Raw genomic sequence first — 25144 nt, forward strand, 5'->3', positions numbered from 1 at the left:
ATTGATTTTGAAAAGACCGAACTTTTAAATTCCAATTTTTTATCTGTTTTCTCTCTCAGAAAGTAAATTTAACATCAACTGATCTTCACTGTACTATTAGAGAAATAGAAGAATCCACAGTATCAACACTGCTCTAAAAAATAAAGGGAACACTAAAATCCCACATCCTAGATATCACTGAATGAAATATTCCAGTTGTAAATCTTTATTCATTACATAGTGAAATGTTTTGAGAACAGTAAAACCTAAAAATTACCAACGTAAATCACAACTAATACAGGTCCTTCTCAAAAAATTAGCATATAGTGTTAAATTTCATTATTTACCATAATGTAATGATTACAATTAAACTTTCATATACTATAGATTCATTATCCACCAACTGAAATTTGTCAGGTCTTTTATTGTTTTAATACTGATGATTTTGGCATACAACTCCTGATAACCCAAAAAACCTGTCTCAATAAATTAGCATATCAAGAAAAGGTTCTCTAAATGACCTATTACCCTAATCTTCTGAATCAAATAATTAACTCTAAACACATGCAAAGATACCTGAGGCTTTTAAAAACTCCCTGCCTGGTTCATTACTCAAAACCTCCATCATGGGTAAGACTAGCGACCTGACAGATGTCAAGAAGGCCATCATTGACACCCTCAAGCAAGAGGGTAAGACCCAGAAAGAAATTTCTCAACAAATAGGCTGTTCCCAGAGTGCTGTATCAAGGCACCTCAATGGTAAGTCTGTTGGAAGGAAACAATGTGGCAGAAAACGCTGTACAACGAGAAGAGGTGACCGGAACCTGAGGAAGCAGTGGACTGAGTCTGGTGTGGAAACATCCAGAGCCACCGTGCACAGGCGTGTGCAGGAAATGGGCTACAGGTGCCGCATTCCCCAGGTAAAGCCACTTTTGAACCATAAACAGCGGCAGAAGCGCCTGACCTGGGCTACAGAGAAGCAGCACTGGACTGTTGCTAAGTGGTCCCAAGTACTTTTTTCTGATGAAAGCAAATTTTGCATGTCATTCGGAAATCAAGGTGCCAGAGTCTGGAGGAAGACTGGGGAGAAGGAAATGCCAAAATGCCTGAAGTCCAGTGTCAAGTACCCACAGTCAGTGATGGTGTGGGGTGCCATGTCAGCTGCTGGTGTTGGTCCACTGTGTTTCATCAAGGGCAGGGTCAATGCAGCTAGCTATCAGGAGATTTTGGAGCACTTCATGCTTCCATCGGCTGAAATGCTTTATGGAGATGAAGATTTCATTTTTCAGCACGACCTGGCACCTGCTCACAGTGCCAAAACCACTGGTAAATGGTTTACTGACCATGGTATTACTGTGCTCAATTGGCCTGCCAACTCTCCTGACCTGAACCCCATAGAGAATCTGTGGGATATTGTGAAGAGAAAGTTGAGAGACGCAAGACCGAACACTCTGGATGAGCTTAAGGCCGCTATTGAAGCATCCTGGGCCTCCATAACATCTCAGCAGTGTCACAGGCTGATTGCCTCCATGCCACGCCGCATTGAAGCAGTCATTTCTGCCAAAGGATTCCCGACCAAGTATTGAGTGCATAACCGAACATTATTATTTGATGTTTTTTTTGTTTGGTATTAAAAAACACTTTTATTTGATTGGTCGGGTGAAATATGCTAATTTATTGAGACAGGTTTTTTGGGTTATCAGGAGTTGTATGCCAAAATCATCAGTATTAAAACAATAAAAGACCTGACAAATTTCAGTTGGTGGATAATGAATCTATAGTATATGAAAGTTTAATTGTAATCATTACATTATGGTAAATAATGAAATTTAACACTATATGCTAATTTTTTGAGAAGGACCTGTATACCACGGAGGTGTGGAGTTGGAATGATGCTCATAATCAAAGTGGAAAATGAAGTTACAGGCTGATCGAACTTCAGTGGAAATGCCTCAAGACAAGGAAATTATGCTCAGTAATGTGTGTGGCTTCCACGTGCCTGTATGACCTCCTACAATGCCTGGGCATGCTCCTGATGAGGCGGCGTATGGTCTCCTGTGGGATCTCCTCCCAGACCTGGACTAAAGCGTCCACCAACTCCTGGACAGTCTGTGGTGCAACGTGACGTTGATGGATGGTGCGAGACATGGTGTCCCAGATGTGTGCAATCAGATTCGGGTCTGGGGTACGGGCGGGCCAGTCCATAGCTTCAATGCCTTCATCTTGCAGGAACTGCTGACAATCCTACATGAGGTCTGGCATTGTCCTGCATTAGGAGGAACTCAGGGCCAACCGCACCAGCATATGGTCTCACAAGGTGTCTGAGGATCTCATCTCGGTACCTAATGGCAGTCAGGCTACATGGAGGGCTATGCGACCCTCCAAAGAAATGCCACCCCACACCATTACTGACCCACTGCCAAACCGGTCATGCTGAAGGATGTTGCAGGCAGCAAATCGCTCTCCACGGCGTCTCCAGATGCTGTCATGTCTGTGACGTGCTCAGTGTGAACCTGCTTTTATTTGTGAAGAGCACAGGGCGCCAGTGGCGAATTTGCCAATCCTGGTGTTCTGTGGCAAATGCTAATCATCCTGCACGGTGTTGGGCTGTGAGTATAACCCCCTTCTGTAAACGTCGGGCACTCAGACCGTCCTCATGGAGTCGGTTTCTAACCATTTGTGCAGACACATGCACATTTGTGGCCTGCTGGAGGTCATTTTACAGGGCTCTGGCAGTGCTCCTCCTGTTCCTCCTTGCACAAAGGCTGAGGTAGCGGTCCTGCTGCTGGGTTGTTGCCCTCCTATGACCCCATCCACATCTCCTGGTGTACTGGCCTGTCTCCTGGTAGCGCCTCCAGCCTCTGGACACTATGCTGACAGACACCGCAAACCTTTTTGCCACAGCTCACATTGATGTGCAATCCTGGGGCGGTGCTGGCGCTGGTTCAGTTCATGCCCCCGACCCTCCTGATTGAAAATAATTGTAGCTAAAAACTGTCTGGCCTTTACTGCCTCCAAAAAATAGCGAGTCTCCAAATTAGATTTATATTATAGAGCATGGATTTATAATAAATTCTAATGTCCTATCTGCACCTATTGACAAATTTTTGGCAGAACAGTTGAAATATGGGATTCTATTTCTCTGTCCTAACCATATTGAAATTGCCCTACATAATAACTGAGCAATTTTTTTATTTGTTTTGAAATTTTGGTTGATATTGTATAGCTTTTTTTCTCCAGGAGAAGGGCTTAATTGCATATATTTACCCTTTAAGTTTTCGTTATCAAAAGGTTGCCATATAATATGGGTCCCATTCAGCAAAGCTTTCACTTCAGAATTCTGGTGAAAAAGCTTTGTAAAGTCACACAACTTGGACTGTGTCTAAATTTTGCAACTTCTGGCGTCTTCTTGCCAGTTTCTCCCGGCCCCGTAATAATGAGTGGAGGTGCCCAACACTCGTCAAATTCATGATGAGGGACAGTGTTCACTAAGCTGCAAATCTTAGTTTTACTAAGATCTTACTTTTTGTTGTGTCCCACACATTGGCTTACTGTGGTTCTCATTTTACTGTTCCATTATTGTTTTCTTTGATTTTTTGTAATAAAATTATTTTGGATTATACTCAGTTGTGGTTCTCTGGATCCATTCAGTGTTGGTATATGCAAGTTTGAGTTTTGGTCCTATTTATTATGTCCTGGACATTTATTTAGTGTTAAATCTTACTTCAGCAGGGATTGGAGTAGGATTTGGGTGTATACCACTCGTCTGACACTTCTTCATAAATCTGGAGCGTCTGACTCCTGCACACCTTCTAATCAAGACTGATGTGAACAAAGCCTACCTTGATGAATCCAGCCCCATGTCTCTTCAATGACAGGCAGTTTTCACTTTAACCCCTTTCTGACCTCGGACGGGATAGTACGTCCGAGGTCAGATACCCGCTTTGATGCAGGGCTCCGGCGGTGAGCCCGCATCAAAGCCAGGACATGTCAGCTGTTTTGAACAGCTGACATGTGCCCGCAATAGCGGCGGGTGAAATCGCGATTCACAGGCCGCTATTAACTAGCTACATGCCGCTGTCAAACGCAGACAGCGGCATTTAACCGGCGCTTCCGGCCGGGTGGCCGGAAATGAGCGCATCGCTGACCCCCGTCACATGATCGGGGGTCAGCGATGCTTCTGCAGAGTAACCATAGAGGTCCTTGATACCTCTATGGTTACTGATCCCTGGTAGCTGTGAGCGCCACCCTGTGGTCGGCGCTCATAGCACACCTGCATTTCTGCTGCATAGCAGCGATCTGATGATCGCTGCTATGTAGCAGAGCCGATCGCGTTGTGCCAGCTTCTAGCCTCCCATGGAGGCTATTGAAGCATGGCAAAAGTTAAAAAAAATGTGAAAAAAATAAAAAAAAATATAAAAGTTTAAATCACCCCCCTTTCGCCCCATTCAAAATAAATCAATAAAAAAAAAAAAATCAAACCTACACATATTTGGTATCGCCGTGTTCAGAATCGCCCGATCTATCAATAAAAAAAAAGCATTAACCTGATCGCTAAACAGCGTAGCGAGAAAAAAATTTGAAACGCCAGAATTAAGTTTTTTTGGTCGCCACGACATTGAATTAAAATGCAATAATGGGCGATCAAAAGAACGTATCTGCACTGAAATGGTATAATTAAAAACGCCAGCTCGGCCCGCAAAAAATAAGCCCTCAACCGACCCCAGATCATGAAAAATGGAGACGCTACGGGTATTGGAATATGGCCCTTTTTTTTTTATTTTTTTTTTAAAGCAAAGTTTGGAATTTTTTTTCACCACTTAGATAAAAAAATAACCTAGTCATGTTTGGTGTCTATGAACTCGTACTGACCTGGAGAATCATAATGGCAGGTCAGTTGTAGCATTTAGTGAACCTAGCAGAAAAGCCAAACAAAAAAACAAGTGTGGGACAGCACTATTTTTGCAATTTCACCGCACTTGGAATTTTTTTCCCGTTTTCTAGAACACGACATGCTAAAACCAATGATGTCGTTCAAAAGTACAACTTGTTTCGAAAAAAATAAGCCCTCACATGGCCATATTGACAGAAAAATAAAAAAAGTTATGGCTCTGGGAAGGAGGGGAGCGAAAAACGAACACGGAAAAACGGAAAATCCCAAGGTCATGAAGGGGTTAAAAAGTTGTTTCAGAAGCTCTGTTGAATTTTGTCATATTTTTTTTCACAAAATAATTATCTGCTTTAAAAAGCAAAATTTAAGTGACATCTAACTCTTCATTTATGTTGTGGTTCTAATACAGACCATTTGCTACATCCTGGTTATTACTATAGCAAACATTGCAAATCTGGCCAGCACAGCTACAGCCATCACTATACAGAGGGACTGGATTGTTGTTGTTGCTGGAGATGACAGGAGCAAATTAGCAGGTAAGATTTAATACTTTTCATGTATGTTATAAAATATAAATAACTGGCTAACATACAATCTAAATTGAACCTGGCAGTCAACAACAGGCAGCGTATATCGATGAACAAAACTAATAAGAAATCCCGAAAAATGGTCAATAATAAGAATGAACTTATGACGTAGAAAAAACTTTATTGAAAACATGAGTGGGTGTGTGGTGGCAATATAAGAGACAGGCGCACACACTGTATATAAAAACAATGAAATATCAACCCCTAGATGAAGATATCTACAGAAACGCATGTTGGTGTGTTCTCCATACTTATCTCTGGGATCCTCCTAATGTACGGTATACTATCACATGAATTTTTCACATTCCATCCAATCACTATTTGTATGATTTGTTTCTCTTGTTATCACGATATAAATATTTTACCATGCACTCCCTATACCTCAGTTAACAGTTAGCTATCATGTTCCTATAAACTGTATATTTAATTACATGTGACTGAGGATATACAGTATAGACGGTACACATACAGCTCTGGCAAAAATTAAGAGACCACTGCAAAATGTTCAGTTTGTCTGATTTTTCTCTTTATAGGTATATTTTTGAGTAAAATGTAAATTGTTCTTTTATTCTATAAACTACTGACAACATGTCTCCAAAGTTCCAAGCAATAAATTTTGTATCTATTTTCTGAAAATTAGAAATGGTCAAAATAAAAAAAAATGCATTGCTTTTGACCTCAAATAATGCAAAACAAGTTTATAATCATTTAGAAACAACAATAATAATGTTTTAATTCAGGAAGAGTTCAGAAATCAATATTTTACACTTTCATGCATCTTGGCATGCTTTCCATCAGGTTTTCACACGGCTTTTGGGTGACCTTATGCCACTCCTGGTACAAAAATGTAAGCGGTTCTTCTTTGTTTGATGGCTCTTGACTATCCATCTTCCTTCCTTCAGCAAGGTTGAAATTGGGCAGGTTCTTTGCGAAGGACATGAATCAAGCCGCATACAAGGTTATCCAGGAAAAACAGTTGATTCCTTCTGCTCAGGCAATGTTCCCCAACTCTAAGGACTGGTTTTTCCAGCAGGACAATGCGCCATGCCACACAGCTAGGTCAATCAAGGTGTAGATGAAGGACCACCACATCAAATCCCTGACCTGAACCCCATTGAAAACTTCTGGAATGTAATCAAGAGGAAGATGGATAGTCACAAGCCATCACACAAAGAAGAACTACTTACATTTTTGCGCCAGAAGCAGTGTGAAAGACTGGTGGAAAGCATGCCAAAGACGCATGAAAGCGGTGATTAAAAATCATGGTTATTCCACAAAAATATTGATTTCTGAACTCTTCCTGAGTTAAAACATTAGTATTGTTGTTTCTAAATGATTATGAACTTGTTATTTTTTTTTTGCATTATTTGAGGTCTGCAAGCAATGCATTTTTTGTTATTTTAACCATTTCTCATTTTCAGAAAATAGATACAAAATGTATTGCTTGGAAATTCGGAGACATGTTGTCAGTAGTTCATAGAATAAAAGAACAATTTACATTTTACTCAAAAATATACCTATAAAGAGAAAAATCAGACAAACTGGAGATTTTGCAGTGGTCTCTTCATTTTGCTTGAGCTGTATATTGGGTGATGTTCACTTTCAGCGTTCTATCTACCATACTAGCTATTTTGTTACATTAGATAATTTTTATATATGCAGCTTCATGGTAAGTAAAAATATTGCACCTATTGTAAGGTTTTACTCACTCAGCTGTGGTTGAGGTAGGCACAGGAAAACCGTTTCATTAAAATATCCAGGTTGGTTTATTAACACTAAATAAACTGCTCAGAAAACCAAATAAAAAATAGCCTTTCCAGAGACAAGGTGAAAACACAAAGTAAATAGTCCTCACAGGATTGCAAGTTCACCCTCTCTGGTTAGTGTCCAGTTCTTAAAGGGAAGCTGTCACCAGGAATACCGCTGTTAGCCTGCAGAACTAGGGTTAATCTACAGGTTAACAGCATATTGATAATGTTCGGCGCCTGTACACCGCCAAATGCAGCAGGGAGAAAATGAACTTTAATCTTCCCGCTAGCATTCGGTATTCAATCATAGGCGTGGGGGCGGCGCTGGTTCAGTCACTGCTCTCAGAGTATCCAAAGCCGCCGCTGTAACCGCGGCCCCAGCCCTGACTCCTACATTGCCGCCACCACACACACACACACACACACACACACACACACACACACACACACACACACACACACACACACACACACACACATACACACATATTCAATAAAGTTTTTTCTACCGTTATAAGATCATTTTTACTATTAACCATTTTTCAGGCTTTCTTATTGATTTTGTATATTTATACTGATTGGTCTGGATACCGTGTCCTGCAGATATATGAGTTATATTGGGTTCCACACTGTTTCATATATACAGTCGGGAAAAAAGTATTTAGTCAGCGACCAATTGTGCAAGTTCCCCACTTAAAAAGATGAGAGAGGCCTGTAATTGACATCATAGGTAGACCTCAACTATGAAAGTCAAAATGAGAAAACAAATCTAGAAAATCACCGTGTCTGATTTGGCAAGATTTATTTTGAAATCATGGTGGAAAAAATCAGACAAGGTGATTTTCTGGATTTGTTTTCTCATTTTGACTCTCATAGTTGTGGTCTACCTATGATGTCAATTACAGGCCTCTCTCATCTTTTTAAGTGGGGAACTTACACAATTGGTGGCTGACTAAATACTCCTGTAGGCCCGCATGGGCAGAAAACTCCTTTGTGTGCCAGTCTGTCATTGTTAGTTTGTTCATCATATTTTTTTATTTGCATCTTGTATTTAACCCTTTCTCACAGACAGCATCATGAAATCAATAATGCTCTAAAAATAAGTAATAATCATATATCAAGTCAGGGAGGCAGGCGCTCTGGCTGCCGCTGAGCTCATATGTCACTGAACATATCTTCAGCGTGACATTAGCTGGGCTGGCACAATGTCATAATTGCATCATCTAGAGGCGAGAGACTACTAACCTAGCAGAAGAACCGCCCATCTAATATTAAGGATATTAGCAGTTATGCCCAAAAATATTCACTTTACGTAAATGTTTATGTTCAGCCTTATTGAAATACGTTTATGCTCTTTTGTTATGTTTTAATGACAGACATGAACGCAACAGTGAGACGAATCGATCAACTAACAAACATACTGGCTCCATTGGCAGTTGGACAGATAATGACCTTTGGTTCACCTGTAATAGGATGTGGATTCATTGCTGGTTGGAACTTGATATCAATGTGTGTAGAATATTTTCTCCTTTGGAAAGTATACCAAAAGACACCAGCTTTAGCTATTAAATTTTGCCAGAAAGAAGATGATCAGGAATTGAAACAATTAAATATAAAAGGTATCAGATGATGTTTTTTTCTTATACAAAAAAAGTGCGATTATTTCTCTGAAGTAATAAATCGGGAGCAGGGGTGGATTAAGGGTAGCCAGGGCCCCGGGCTGTTCAGACACTGTGGCCCCCCCGGTCATGTGACAGGGTCATGTGATGGGGTCATGCGACAGGGTCATAGTATACCTGAACCAGATTATTCCAGAAAAATAGTTGCTGTGTGAAACTATAACCTGTCAAACATCCATTGATCTAGTCAACTTACCCTTCAGTTCAGTGTATAGTATACAGTGTATAGTGTCAGTGTATAGGTAACACTGACTCACCAGTGACGTCTCTAGGTGAAGTCCTTCATCTTTCATCCAGCACAGACCGCCATCACTTCATCTAGCCAGGACTCGTCTCTGCAGGAAATAACACAGTTATCTCGAGCTCCGCTTGCAGAACACATTACTTCATTTTTCCCAACTTCTACATTACACCACATGAAGAAAAAGAGGCAACATGGTGTCACTCTACACAGTAACAGGACAGCCCCCCCCCCCATTTAAAACAGTGTCCTCAAAAAATACAATAAATACATCACTGCAGTAATAATATCCCTTAATTAGCCCCTATGGTAATAATAATATCCCCCGTCCTGGCCCCGTGTATCTCATTCCTGGCTCCAGCCATATATTCTCCCATCCTGCCCTCATGAGTATCCATCCTGCCCCATATGATCTCCCCATCCTGCCCCATCAGTCTCCATCGTATCCATCCTGCCCCATGATCCTGCACGATCTGTCTCCAATCCTGCCCCCTGTCTTTCATTCTGCCCCGTGTCTCCAATCATGCCCCGTATCTACATTCTGCCCATGTCTCCAGTCCTGCCCCCAGTGTGTCCAGCATCTGTGCCCCCAGTGTCCAGCATCTGTGCCCCCAGTGTCCAGCATCTCTGCCCCCAGTGTCCAGCATCTCTGCCCCCAGTGTCCAGCATCTCTGCCCCCAATGTGTCCAGCATCTCTGCCCCCAATGTGTCCAGCATCCTGCCCCCAATGTGTCCAGCATTCTGCCCCCCAGTGTGTCCAGCATGCAGCCCCCAGTGTGTCCAGCATATTGCCCCCAGTGTGTCCAGCATTCTGCCCCCAGTGTGTCCAGCATTCTGCCCCAATGTGTCCAGCATATTGCCCCCAGTGTGTCCAGCATCTCTGCCCCAGTGTGTCCAGCATTCTGCCCCAGTGTGTCCAGCATATTGCCCCCAGTTTGTCCAGCATTCTGCCCCCAGTGTGTCCAGCATTCTGCCCCAGTGTGTCCAGCATTCTGCCCCAGTGTGTCCAGCATATTGCCCCCAGTGTATCCAGCATTCTGCCCCAGTGTCTCCAGCATATTGCCCCCAGTGTGTCCAGCATTCTGCCCCAGTGTGTCCAGCATTCTGCCCCAGTGTCTCCAGCAATCTGCCCCAGTGTCTCCAGCAATCTGCCCCAGTGTCTCCAGCATATTGCCCCCAGTGTGTCCAGCATATTGCCCCCAGTATGTCCAGCAATCTGCCCCAGTGTGTCCAGCATATTGAACCCCAAAATGTCGAGCATATTGCCCCCAAAATGTCCAGCATATTGCCCCAGTGTGTCCAGCATTCTGCCCCAGTGTCTCCAGCATTCTACCCCCAGTGTGTCCAGCAATCTGCCTCGGTGTGTCCAGCATATTGCAACCAGTGTGTCCAGCATATTGCCCCCAGTGTGTCCAGCATATTGCCCCCAGTGTGTCCAGCATATTGCCCCCAGTGTGTCCAACATTCTGCCCCAGTGTCCCCAGCATTCTACCCCCAGTGTGTCCAGTATTCTGCCCCAGTGTGTCTAGCATATTGCCCCCAGTGTGTCCAGCATTTGGTCCCAGTGTGTCCAGCATTCTGCCCCAGATTGTCCAGCATATTGCCCCCAGTTTGTCCAGCATTCTGCCCCCAGTGTGTCCAGCATTCTGCCCCAGTGTGTCCAGCATTCTGCCCCAGCGTGTCCAGAATCCTGCCCCAGTGTCTCCAGCATATTGCCCCAGTGTCTCCAGCATATTGCCCCCAGTGTGTCCAGCATTCTGCCCCAGTGTGTCCAGCATATTGCCCCCAGTGTGTCCATCAATCTGCCCCAGTGTCTCCAGCATATGGCCCCCCAGTGTATCCAGCAATCTGCCCCAGTGTCTCCAGCATATTTCCCCCAGTGTCCAGCATCTCTGCCCCCAGTGTCCAGCATCTCTGCCCCCAGTGTCCAGCATCTCTGCCCCCAGTGTCCAGCATCTCTGCCCCCAATGTGTCCAGCATCCTGCCCCCAATGTGTCCAGCATTCTGCCCCCAGTGTGTCCAGCATGCAGCCCCCAGTGTGTCCAGCATATAGCCCCCAGTGTGTCCAGCATTCTGCCCCCAGTGTGTCCAGCATTCTGCCCCAGTGTGTCCAGCATATTGCCCCCAGTTTGTCCAGCATCTCTGCCCCAGTGTGTCCAGCATCTCTGCCCCAGTGTGTCCAGCATTCTGCCCCAGTGTGTCCAGCATATTGCCCCCAGTTTGTCCAGCATTCTGCCCCCAGTGTGTCCAGCATTCTGCCCCCAGAGTGTCCAGCATTCTGCCCCAGCATGTCCAGAATCCTGCCCCCAGTGTCTCCAGCATATTGCCCCAGTGTCTCCAGCATATTGCCCCCAGTGTGTCCAGCATTCTGCCCCAGTGTGTCCAGCATATTGCCCCCAGTGTGTCCAGCATATTGCCCCCAGTGTATCCAGCATTCTGCCCCAGTGTCTCCAGCATATTGCCCCCAGTGTGTCCAGCAATCTGCCCCAGTGTCTCCAGCATATTGCCCCCAGTGTATCCAGCAATCTGCCCCAGTGTCTCCAGCATATTGCCCCCAGTGTCCAGCATCTCTGCCCCCAGTGTCCATCATCTCTGCCCCCAGTGTCCAGCATCTCTGCCCCCAGTGTCCAGCATCTCTGCCCCCAGTGTCCAGCATCTCTGCCCCCAATGTGTCCAGCATCCTGCCCCCAATGTGTCCAGCATCTCTGCCCCCAGTGTCCAGCATCTCTGCCCCCAGTGTCCAGCATCTCTGCCCCCAGTGTCCAGCATCTCTGCCCCCAGTGTCCAGCATCTCTGCCCCCAATGTGTCCAGCATCCTGCTCCCAATGTGTCCAGCATTCTGCCCCCAGTGTGTCCAGCATGCAGCCGCCAGTGTGTCCAGCATATTGCCCCCAGTGTCTCCAGCATATTGCCCCCAGTGTGCGCAGCATTCTACCCCAGTGTGTCCAGCATTCTGCCCCAGTGTGTCCAGCATATTGCCCCCAGTGTATCCAGCATTCTGCCCCAGTGTCTCCAGCATATTGCCCCCAGTGTGTCCAGCATTCTGCCCCAGTGTCTCCAGCATATTGCCCCCAGTGTGTCCAGCATATTGCCCCCAGTGTCTCCAGCATATTGCCCCCAGTGTGCCCAGCATTCTACCCCAGTGTGTCCAGCATATTGCCCCCAGTGTGTCCAGCATATTGCCCCCAGTGACTCCTGCATATTGCCCCCAGTGTGTCCAGCAATCTGCCCCAGTGTGTCCAGCATATTGCCCGCAGTGTGTCCAGCGTATTGCCCCCAGTGTGTCCAGCATATTGCCCCCAGTGTGTCCAACATTCTGCCCCAGTGTCTCCAGCATTCTACCCCCAGTGTGTCCAGTATTCTGCCCCAGTGTGTCTAGCATATTGCCCCCAGTGTGTCCAGCATTTGGTCCCAGTGTGTCCAGCATTCTGCCCCAGAGTGTCCAGCATATTGCCCCCAGTTTGTCCAGCATTCTGCCCCCAGTGTGTCCAGCATTCTGCCCCAGTGTGTCCAGCATTCTGCCCCAGCGTGTCCAGCATCCTGCCCCAGTGTCTCCAGCATATTGCCCCAGTGTCTCCAGCATATTGCCCCCAGTGTGTCCAGCATTCTGCCCCAGTGTGTCCAGCATATTGCCCCCAGTGTGTCCAGCAATCTGCCCCAGTGTCTCCAGCATATTGCCCCCCAGTGTATCCAGCAATCTGCCCCAGTGTCTCCAGCATATTTCCCCCAGTGTCCAGCATCTCTGCCCCCAGTGTCCAGCATCTCTGCCCCCAGTGTCCAGCATCTCTGCCCCCAGTGTCCAGCATCTCTGCCCCCAATGTGTCCAGCATCCTGCCCCCAATGTGTCCAGCATTCTGCCCCTAGTGTGTCCAGCATGCAGCCCCCAGTGTGTCCAGCATATAGCCCCCAGTGTGTCCAGCATTCTGCCCCCAGTATGTCCAGCATTCTGCCCCCAGTGTGTCCAGCATTCTGCCCCAGTGTGTCCAGCATATTGCCCCCAGTTTGTCCAGCATCTCTGCCCCAGTGTGTCCAGCATTCTGCCCCAGTGTGTCCAGCATATTGCCCCCAGTTTGTCCAGCATTCTGCCCCCAGTGTGTCCAGCATTCTGCCCCCAGTGTGTCCAGCATTCTGCCCCAGCGTGTCCAGAATCCTGCCCCCAGTGTCTCCAGCATATTGCCCCAGTGTCTCCAGCATATTGCCCCCAGTGTGTCCAGCATTCTGCCCCAGTGTGTCCAGCATATTGCCCCCAGTGTGTCCAGCATATTGCCCCCAGTGTATCCAGCATTCTGCCCCAGTGTCTCCAGCATATTGCCCCCAGTGTGTCCAGCAATCTGCCCCAGTATCTCCAGCATATTGCCCCCAGTGTATCCAGCAATCTGCCCCAGTGTCTCCAGCATATTGCCCCCAGTGTCCAGCATCTCTGCCCCCAGTGTCCATCATCTCTGCCCCCAGTGTCCAGCATCTCTGCCCCCAGTGTCCAGCATCTCTGCCCCCAGTGTCCAGCATCTCTGCCCCCAGTGTCCAGCATCTCTGCCCCCAATGTGTCCAGCATCCTGCCCCCAATGTGTCCAGCATCTCTGCCCCCAGTGTCCAGCATCTCTGCCCCCAGTGTCCAGCATCTCTGCCCCCAGTGTCCAGCATCTCTGCCCCCAATGTGTCCAGCATCCTGCTCCCAATGTGTCCAGCATTCTGCCCCCAGTGTGTCCAGCATGCAGCCGCCAGTGTGTCCAGCATATTGCCCCCAGTGTGTCCAGCATATTGCCCCCAGTTTGTCCAGCATTCTGCCCCAATGTGTCCAGCATTCTGCCCCAGTGTGTCCAGCATATTGCCCCCAGTGTATCCAGCATTCTGCCCCAGTGTCTCCAGCATATTGCCCCCAGTGTGTCCAGCATTCTGCCCCAGTGTCTCCAGCATATTGCCCCCAGTGTGTCCAGCAATCTGCCCCAGTGTGTCCAGCATATTGCCCCCAGTGTGTCCAGCATATTGCCCCCAGTGTCTCCAGCATGTTGCCCCAGTGTCTCCAGCATATTGCCCCCAGTGTGCCCAGCATTCTACCCCAGTGTGTCCAGCATATTGCCCCCAGTGTGTCCAGCATATTGCCCCCAGTGTGTCCAGCATATTGCCCCCAGTGTCTCCTGCATATTGCCCCCAGTGTGTCCAGCAATCTGCCCCAGTGTGTCCAGCATATTGCCCCCAGTGTGTCCAGCGTATTGCCCCCACTGTGTCCAGCAATCTGCCCCAGTGTGTCCAGCATATTGCCCCCAAAATGTCCAGCATATTGCCCCCAGTGTGTCCAGCTTATTGCCCCCAGTGTGTCCAGCATTCTGCCCCAGTGTCTCCAGCATATTGCCCCAAGTGTGTCCAGCATATTGCCCCCAATGTCTCCAGCATATTGCCCCCAGTGTGTCCAGCATATTGCCCCCAGTGTGTCCAGCATATTGCCCCCAGTGTGTCCAGCATATTGCCCCAGTGTCTCCAGCATATTGCCCCCAGTGTGTCCAGCATATTGCCCCCAGTGTGTCCAGCAATCTGCCCCAAGTGTGTCCAGCATATTGCCCCCAGTGTCTCCAGCATATTGCCCCCAGTGTCTCCAGCATATTGCCCCCAGTGTCTCCAGCATATTGCCCCAGTGTCTCCAGCATATTGCCCCCAGTGTGTCCAGCATTCTGCCCCAGTGTGTCCAGCATATTTCCCCCAAAATGTCCAGCATATTGCCCCCAGTGTGTCCTCCATCTCTGCCCCCAGTGTCCAGCATACTGGCCCGGGCCCCCCGGATTGCCGCCCGTTCGCAATCAAAAAAAAAAAAATCGAGTTCTCCCCACCTGTCGGTGCTCCAGCGGCGAAGCCCCCTCCAGCAGCGCGCACTCGCCGGCGACTGACAATGACATCAGACGCCGGCGACGTGCGTACTGCGGGCCTGCGGCTGATGTCAGCTGCCAGCCTCCGATTGGCTGGCGGCTGTTAGCTATTGATGTGCGGGCGCGCGCCCACACATCAATAGCGTTTAACTGCCGCAGCGCCGGTAGGGGCCCGGTGAGCAGATGAGACAGGGCCCGATGCGAGCCCCCTCTGCCCACCGGGCCCATAGTACGCCAGTCAGGGCAGTAATGCCCTGATGGCGGCGGGCAATCTGAGCGGTAGCACAGGGCCCCCCACACCACTGGGCCCTGGGCTACCGCCCAGATTGACCCTATTATAATCGGCCCCTGATCGGGAGTCTTAGGCCACGTCAAGTTCACACTTTCAGTATTTGGTCAGTATTCTACATCAGTATTTGTAAGCCAAAACAGGGAGTGGAACAATTAGAGGAAAGTTTAATAGAAACACGTCACCACTTCTGTATTTGTCACGCTCTCCTGGTTTTGGTTTCTAAATTCTGATTTAGAATGCTGACCAAACACTGAATGTGTGAACATGGCTTTATAATGAATTTTGGTTTAATAGTTGCCCAAAGAACGTTTCCCACTGAAATATAGAGTACCTACTGTATAATTTGCTGCAGGAGGCAATTGAATATGTGGATGTTGTTTAGGGTTAGAGTTTGAGCCCACTTTTGAGTGAGAACATAGTATGACATGGGAAGTTCATTTTCTGTTGCACAATAATTGTGCCCCTTTGTACAAATTGAGGTTCGTGAGGCTACGTCTTGGCATGTGGAGAATCTGGAGTGGGTTGGACAGAACTTTGACATCAACCCCATAAAAACCCCTTTGGGTAAACTGGAATGTCAGTTGTGAGCGACACCTTCTCGTCCTATATCTTTGCCTACCTTTTCAATGCTCTTTTGGTTAAATTGGCACAAATTCCCACTAACACGCAGAAATCTTCTGAAAAACATTTGTAGAAAAGTAAAGGCTATTTTAGGCCAAACTCATGTGTGCGTTTATAGTGTATTCTTGTTAGGGCTCATTCACACAACCGTATTTTTGGCCCAAGTGCTGTCCTGAAAAGAAAACCGACTGTACTCTGACCAATGTCATACAATGGGATTAGCAATTTTCTTTATTGACTAACTGCATGGGAAAAAATTGCAGCATTCACTAGACTTTTCCGTAAATCAGATGAGACTTAGCCAGTAAAGTCTATGTGTGCGTAAAAAAAAAATCAGAGACCATATGGAGGTACAGTATAACATCCGATTTTTACATATACATTGCAATTCTGTAACATAGCAAACTGTAGATGGCCCTGTAAATGACTAGTTGCTGTTGTAAAAAAAAAGACAGATTATAAATGGATTGCCCACGGATAACAAGTGAGAAAAAAATTGCCCCTAGATGAAATCCTGAACATTTTTTTTTCCATGTTCATGTGAATCTACCCTTAGGGTACGTGTCCACGGTCAGGATGGCCGGCGGTATCGCCGGAGCGGCGAAGCCGCTCGGCGCTAAGCCCCGCCCCCTTTCTGGGACGCGATGATGCCGGATGTGTTAACTGTACACATCATCGCACCCTCGCATAGCGCCCTGTGATATTACTTGCGGCGACGCAGCGTCGCCGCAGGTAGCACGGACATGCTGCGATCTGAAAAGACGCGCAGCATGTCCGGAGTCGCAGGGAAGTCGGATGCGTGTTTCCACGCATAGTGGACACGGGATTTCATAAAATCCCCTCCACTATGCTGGAACATCTGGACGCTGCGTGTTTGACGCTGCAGCTCTGCGCAGCGTCAAACAAGCAGCGTTTACTGACCGTGGACACATACCCTTAGAAGAATTTTAGCAGAGCTCAACTCTCCTGCACCCCTCCACAACAATGCTGAGCTTTATTTATTGCCTGATGCAGACAGATAAGTGATGTGAAACTGCACATGAGCAAAACCGTGCATTCAATTTAAATTCTGCTGTATGAGATTGGAATCTAAATGGTTAACAGCCATGGCCCAGTAGCCACAAATGCCCATTATGTAATGTAGACAGCATCAGCCCCATGTATAGGCAGCTCAGCTCAGCTCCTAAGCCCCCTGCACACATGCAAACTACTACCAAGGACATTAATTCATACGTGTTAATAATGGCACACTTTTCTCTTGTGTTTGTCTACATTGACACTGAATTATTTTTTTTTCAAAGTTATAGATGCAAATTCAAAGAACTGTGAAAAACCAACTGAAGATGTACAACTCATGAGTGAGAAAAGTGTGGTGACAACTGAAACTTCTGAAAAGTCACTTTGCAGTGAAAAAATTACAGAGCCCTTTCGCACCTTCCGCGATGGGTGGGTTGCCTACTACAATCAATCAGTGTTTTTGGCTGGCATGGGCCTTGCGTTCCTCTACATGACTGTCCTTGGCTTTGACTGTATCACCACTGGATATGCTTACACACAAGGTTTGAGTGGTTCTGTTCTCAGTATCCTTATGGGTGCATCTGCCATTTCTGGAATTATGGGAACTGTTGCATTTACCTGGCTCAGAAAAAAATTTGGTCTGATTCGTACTGGATTCATTTCAGGAATAGCTCAACTGAGCAGCCTTATTCTATGTGTGGTCTCAGTCTTTATGCCTGGAAGTCCATTGGATCTTACAGTTTCTCCATTTCAAGATATTAGTACACGCTATCTTGAAGGAGAGCCCTTGCCTACATTATCTCCAGGTGCTGTTTCTCAGGAATTTCTCTCAACCAGCTTACAAAACCTACTGAATAACTCCAGCTCAACAACCACTGAACCAGACGATTTCATTCCGTTAACCTCAGTCAGCTTACTATTTGCTGGCGTCATTGCAGCTAGAATTGGTAAGTACAATCAACTGACTGGTATTTTGGGAACGTTTTAAAACCAGGTTTTATTGGTTTAGGTTAAGTATTTTTTTAATAAATCCTGAGAACTGTCCCTACATCACTCCGATGTTCATCCTGAGAAGTTGGACTAGTGTCATATGAGTGTCCTATCTTTCCCACTCCGAATGTAATGCGAGTGTGCGTTTTTGTTTTTTTTGTCGCCAAGCATCCATATGACATCCATGTGACATGTGTATACAATGCATTTTTAACATCATCTTTTGCATACTATAATACTCTATGTAACTTAAAGCTAGTTTACAAACCAAATACAGCAATCTTATATAAAGATACAAATAGGTGATAGGGAGATTTTAACTATATAATATATAATAGATAGAATAGATAAATATGTGGATGTATAATTTCACCAGCTTCCTACATGCAATAAGCTTGCACCCTTTAGTGCCTTTCATGTGGCACTAAAGGGTGTTTAGCCTTGTTTAACGTAGTAAATAATAATAAAAAATGATGTGCGGTCACCCGTGTTTTTGATAACCAGCAAAGGTAAAGCAGACAGCTGTGAGCTGATATTTTCAGGCAAGGAAGGTCCATGGTTATTGGGCCCTTCCCAGCCCGAAGACACTCCAGAAGTGACGCATCACATTAGATTAAAGGGAACCTGTCACCTGAATTTGGCGGGACCGGTTTTGGGTCATATGGGCGGGGTTTTCGGGTGTTTGATTCACCCTTTCCTTACCCGCTGGCTGCATGCTGGCCGCAATATTGGATTGAAGTTCATTCTCTGTCCTCCGGAGTACACGCCTTGCGCAGGTGTGTACTCCGGAGGACAGAGAATGAACTTCAATCCAATATTGCGGCCAGCATGCAGCCAGCGGGTAAGGAAAGGGTGAATCAAACACCCGAAAACCCCGGCCATATGACCCAAAACCGGTCCCGCCAAATTCAGGTGACAGGTTCCCTTTAATTCTGGCACTTTTTCCCACCTCTTCCCAATTGCCCTGGTGCAGTGGGAATTGGGTAATTGTATTTGGGGTTGATGTCAGCTTTGATTTGTCAAAAATCACAGCTGGCATCAAGTCTTGGGGTTAGTTATGGAGAGTTGTCTATCTAACCCAGTAATAAAAAAAACACACAGAAAAATTAATTTTATTTGAAAAAATACTACTCCCGAACACTTTTCCTGGTTCACCAATTTATTTATTTTTTTAAAAACCATGTGTGTGTTTTATTTTTTTATTACAGGCTTAGTAATGGGGGTGTATGATAGACACTAGTGATGAGCGAGTGTTCTCTTTACTCAAGTTTTCCGAGCATGCTCAGGTGGTCTCTTGAGTATCTTTGTCGTTATCGTAGATTATGTTTGAGTCCCCACAGCTGCATGATTTGCGGCTGCTAGACAGCCTGAATCCATGTAACAAGCAGGCAATCCCTGCATGTGTTCAGGTTAAAAGCTGATTTTTACAGTACCAGCAAAATCTTTGAAATTTCAGAAATCTAATGGACATGGGGTTTTGTTCCTGACTGAATTTAAGAAACACAGCGTTTTTAATATCTGCAGCATGTCAAATCTTTTAGCGTTTTTCAGCGTTTCTTTACCCACAGATAGCAAGTGTTTTTGGTGAATAAAGCTAACTTTAAGTATGTACTGTAGACAAATCACACATGTAATCCGCACCCCCAAAAAAGCTGCAAAAAGTTTGTGTGAAAAACTATGTGAAAACATTAAAAACCAGACATTTTGAATGCAGCTTTTTTTATTGCCAAGAAAGCGCATTTTGGTCACAGAAAAAAACACAGTAAAATGCTTCCTGCGAGCATAGCCTTTTTGTGCTTTCCTTTTTTGTTCCACTTTTCCCAATAGCCATAACTTTTCTGTTTTTCCTAGCGGTATAATGATATGAAGGCTTGTTTTTAGTGGCATGAATTGTAGTTTTGAATGACACCATTCACTTTTTCATATAATATGCTGAAATATGGGGGAAAATTTTTTTTAATTCCAAGTAGTGGTTAAATGATGAACAAATTAAATTTTAGTATTGTTTTTTTTTTGGTGTTGTTTTTACAGCATTGATTCTGTGATAAAAATTACCTGGCAATAATACGATTTTCCAGGTTAGTATGATTACAGCAATATTAAACTTATAAGGTTTTATATTATTATTTTAGTGGTAAAAAAAATTCTGAACCTTGTAAAAGAAGCAAGACAAAAAAACTGTGACCATTGTTTGTATGTGCATTTTCTGAGTCTCATAACTCTATTTTCCCATCCATGGAGCTGTGTGAGGTTTTGTTTTTTGTGCACTTAGCTGATGTTTGTATGGATACCATATGTAACTTTCGAGTAGTCCTGCGTAATTTATTGTAAGTACACAAAAACATTTGTTTGTTTTTCCTTATAGGTCTTTGGTCCTTTGATCTAACGGTAACTCAGCTCCTTCAAGAAAATGTAATTGAGTCTGAAAGAGGAATAATAAATGGCGTCCAGAATTCCATGAATTATCTTCTCGATCTTCTGCATTTCATCATGGTGATCTTGGGACCCAACCCAGAAGCTTTTGGCCTGCTTGTTCTTATTTCAGTGTCCTTTGTTGCTATGGGCCACATCATGTATTTTCGATTTGCTTATAAGAATCTTGGAGTACAATTATTTACTTGCTCTACTTCAGATCGAAAAACAGTGGCAAGTGATCAGCAAAATGGAGATTCTTCTATTTAAAAGGTCAATAACGGGTTTTTTCTCTATTTGGACATCCTCTTCTTAATTGCAATAGTGCCCATAGAAAAATACGATTAAACCGTATACTCACCTCATGCACAAACCTCATTTAAGCGTCCGTTTGTGTGACATGTGATGACACTTGAGCGTGAAGCCTGTAGACGGCTGCTGAAGGGCTGCAGCGCTCACATTTCCCTTTTATGAAACATTTGTGTATTCGGGAAATGTAAGGCTGCAGCGCTCATGGCATAACAGTGTAGTGAAGCACCAGCTGACCTGGCCGGAACGGCACAAGTGTAAGAGTTGAGTATAAAGTTTCCTTGTATGCAATGGGGCATTATTACATTTAGAGAGGACCTAAAATTACGTATGATCTTGTTTTTCTTTTGGTCTTGGTCTTCTTTATTCCTAAGATATGGCCTCTTTTCCTTGTATATGTAACTAATATTTTCAGCCAAGTCACCATAGTCCTAAACTCTCTTCTATGGGAGTTTTCTTGAGGTTCAAACCAGTTAGCTAAAAAGATTAGATTTATATAATATTAAATAAAATGCAAAAGCGCAGTAGGGTCTTATCCAGTAACACAAAGGGAACTAAACAGTAATTGCGCTCACCTTTATAGGGCTGTGTGTGACACAACCACTAAAAGACCAAAGTTCAGATGCCTCATATTCCATACAGTAGTGTCATAAAAAAAAGCTCTGACTCTGAAACGTGTTAACAATAAACCAGCATTTACCCAACTATGGATGTCATCTTTCCAGTAAGCGCAGAATACTTCCATCCCCATGGCAACTTTATTAAAATTTATATAAAGGGAGGAAGAGACCAAAACGCAGAGTAGGAAAAAAAGAAGACCTAAACCAGAATCAAAAGACCAGCGACATTTACGCCAGGCAAAAAATTACGTATTTTTAGCAAATGATAGGTCTTCTTTAAGAAGGGATCGTCCAAGTAGTGGCCAACCGGTTTGGGTTCAGTATCCACGTAATAGTTTGCGAGTGTGAGTATTTTCTAGTATTCTCTAGGTTTTGTCACAGTGTTTGCTTTACAACAAGTGACAATTTCATAGACCCACTAAAGATCTAATCTACAGATTCACAACTATATTCGGAGTGGGAATTACCGTAGTTTCATGTTCATTTACGGAAAATCACTGGTAAACATTGTATCTGCTTATTTTAGTGTTGGATTCCTTTGGAGCATGTTTAAGCATTTAGCACATTTCATAGTTTTATCGTAGTAACAATTTATATATAATATAGTAAATGTTTTAGAATGTGTTGTAGGAAGATTTATAAATGTTAGCTTTCAAGTATAGTTTTAAATGTTTATGACCTGAGCTACACAACTGTATCTTCTGTACCTTGTAATGCTAATGCCAGGACTGTTCCCCTAGAGCTCCTGGCTGTAATATTATTTTATATTACTAATGCATTATGTGCCTCAGAATTCGGCCAGGGTTACATGTCAACATTCAGTCATGTGCAAGTTCCAATGATCAATCAGTGTCTTTGCTTCTCTATGGAAAAAATATGGAACGGCGCTGTTTGAGGAAAATCTGATTGTATTGTAATTTTTCCATAGTGAGAGTTTGAGCGACTGTCTGTTATCACATGACCAAACGACAACTTGTTCCTTTAATCTAAGTGAATATTCTTCTACAGTGCAGGGAACAACACTATACAAAAATGTGAAGACTGAATGTAATATATGACATTTTGTAGTGGAACCCAAGAAACCGGCTTCTAAATAGAGCAATGAGCGTCGAATGGAGGTTTGGATCTGGTCGGTTATGACTTCTCTTGCAATCAGAGAATTGGTTTTGGCTAGATAATATACTATGCTGTTAGTTATTTGACTATGCTAACAATTACAGTTTGATTCCAGACAGATTACGTTTTTATTTTTGCAAGGTAAGCTGAACAACATCAGGACATCTTCATCTCCCACTCAAAAATGTCACAAACAAATATAGGATTTTCTGATAGATCCGCTGTGAATTCATGCTGTATCATTTTAGTACTAATGCAAATAAATGATACTACTGGGGCACCATATTCATTTCCTTCTTAAATTTTTAATTACATTTTGAAAAAATTGATTTTATGCACAAGCACATCAGTGACTTGCCAATGGTATATACATTTCTAGAGACATCTGTAAGCAGCACTCAACCATTTTGGTATAAAATGTCTATTAGAATGGTTCCTTTACATGAATCCAGTGCAAAGCTGCAAACAGTATTTACATATAGTATTTATTTATTGCTGTATGGAATAGCTCATCCGGCTGCACTATTCTATACAAAGACATCCAGTAAAAAAAAGCATATAACTACAAGTTTCTCAAAAACTTTGCAGCATTTCACTTTTACACCAAAAAACTACTTAATGAATTGGGCCTGTGTGCATATACCAAAAACTCTAAGGTATTAAGGATGAGTGTAACTTTTATTCCTAAAGAGAAGCCTATGAGAGTAATTCTGAATAAATCACAAAACTCAAAATCATAACGCATTTAAAAAAAAACACCAAAAAGCATGGAAATCTCTACTCTCCTGCTCTGCTCTCAAAAAATATGTATGTGGGTGTGTGTATGTATGTATGTATGTATATACATGTGTGTATATATCTTTTTTTTTTTCAAATTTTATTTTGTCTTTTAAATGCCCTGGAAAATCTGAAAAAAGACCTAGTATATGGACATCTTTGACTGCTTTCTGATGCCTGCCTCAAATTACCGGATGCTGACGAAAATGATATCCAGAAGAGCACAAAGTGACTAAATTTGCTTCCTTAAAGCCAATGACCCATTTGCAGATACACCATATCCCGTTTTTTAAGGCTTAAAATATACCCTCACAGAGACAGTGACAGGTGGCAGGTGAGCGCACACAATGTGTAAAACCCTAAAGGAGGAGAGTAGGTAATCAGTGGTGGAGGAGGTTGTAGGAGACATAACCATTGTATGAGTATAGAATACCAGCTTCTGCTGCCCCATGGCTGTGGCAGGAAATCCACCAGAAGAACTTGACCAAAGGTGAATAAAAGCAAGTTAAAACAGGCTGCACTTCTGGAAAAACCTTCTCTTGTCGTGGTTGAAGAGAAGGTTTTTGTTGCTATGTGTTTCATCGCTGTACTGGTGTCTTTTTCAAGTGAAAAGACAACCTTTTTTTGGACTGGAAGTAGATTGTAGGAGATAAGAAAGTTAGAAAAATGGAAAAGTTTAGACTGATTTGGGGGTTTGTGCATAATCCAGCTATTTAAAAATTGGTGAAAAATGTAAAAAACTAACTACGCGCGTATGGATATGGAGTGAAACAGCATGGAGAGATGTAACTAATAGAAGTTTTTTTTCACTAGAAGGAATGTGAAATAAAAAAAGATACTAGGTGTGAAAGTGAAGACTTGAAATGAAAATGTACGAAAACTTTGAACCAAGATAGGGTTTTGTGGATGCCAAAAAGTGATGAAGAATAAGTTGTAGTTGACATATTCTAGTAAAGGAATGAAAGTATTTTGCCAGGAAAGAATAAGTGGACGAAAAGATATGAGATCTATAAAATGAAAGGTTAGGTGAGGAGGAAAGGAAACTAAAAATGAGGAGGGTGTAAAAAGAGAACCAAAAGAGTAAGGATTTCGTAAAATGGGAAGTGTTGAAGAAATTGGAATTGCAGTTAAAGAAAAAGAGGAACGAAAATTTGTTTTGAGAAAAGTAGATGAAATCTTTGAATTGAAAAAGAGGTAGCAGTAAAAACAGGATGGAAAAGGGAGTATAGTTGATATAAAGCTTTTGAGGTATAAAAATGAGAAAATAGGCTATTGGACTCCCAGAAGGGGAATAAAACAGGATAAATAAACATAAATATAGTAAATACAATGTAAAACAACTAATATCTAGAGAGGCCTTAGTAATATTTCCAAGGTGGGAGTTCTGACTGCAATGTCTGTGTGGTCCTGCCCACATATTGCAGGTCACAAGCACACTGTATGAGGTACACCATAAAACAAGTTTAGCAATCCATATAAAATTAATTGTAAAAACTTCCCCTGTGTGAGTAGATTGGAGTGTTTGTGCACCGTGTCTGATGCACCTGCAGCAAAGGCAAATTTTTGGCTCAACATTTAAGACTCACGGTTTTTGGTGTAGCTAAGACAACTTGTGCTGCATTCACAGAGTTGCATCTGAGACAGCTAGGGGTCAATATATTCCTTAGTGTAAGTGCTTGTCTTAAAGGGGAACTTAGGTGGTTTAGGAATGATAAAACTAAGAACAGGGTCCTTCAGTAATATATGCCAATGCTTCTGCAACAATTTTTGGATGAAGTGCCGTGCAGAATTGAAGGTTTTAATAAAATTGCACCTGTTTTAATAATTTTTTGCTACTTTTTGTAGTTGAAAAAAATACAACGATGCTGTGTAAGTGTTTTGGTCTTTTGATAAGTTCCTTTAACCAGACCTATTTGCATAATCTTGGTTGCTAAGGCACTTTTGCAGAATCCAAGTCTGGGTGGTAAAGTCCTCATATCGACTGCAATTGCGTCTGATATGTTGGTA

At 43.9% G+C, this 25144-nt stretch overlaps 1 protein-coding gene across 2 annotated transcripts in view; it reads left to right on the forward strand.

The window, feature by feature from the left end:
- The window catches only part of SLC40A1 (solute carrier family 40 member 1), a 161462-nt gene extending 138817 nt beyond the window's left edge, over positions 1-22645 (forward strand). Inside the window, exons 5-8 of one of the 2 annotated variants that reach the window (XM_077275588.1) lie at positions 5280-5406; positions 8582-8824; positions 17198-17860; positions 20269-22645. In XM_077275588.1, the coding sequence (XP_077131703.1) occupies positions 5280-5406; positions 8582-8824; positions 17198-17860; positions 20269-20585 (1350 nt within the window). In that variant the 3' untranslated portion in view covers positions 20586-22645. The remainder of the gene's footprint in view (positions 1-5279; positions 5407-8581; positions 8825-17197; positions 17861-20268) is intronic. The other variant, XM_077275587.1, reaches the window with a different exon arrangement.
- The last annotated feature ends 2499 nt before the right edge of the window (positions 22646-25144 follow it).

This window comes from Ranitomeya variabilis, chromosome 7 (genome assembly GCF_051348905.1).
Source record: "Ranitomeya variabilis isolate aRanVar5 chromosome 7, aRanVar5.hap1, whole genome shotgun sequence".
Lineage (NCBI taxonomy): Eukaryota > Metazoa > Chordata > Amphibia > Anura > Dendrobatidae > Ranitomeya > Ranitomeya variabilis.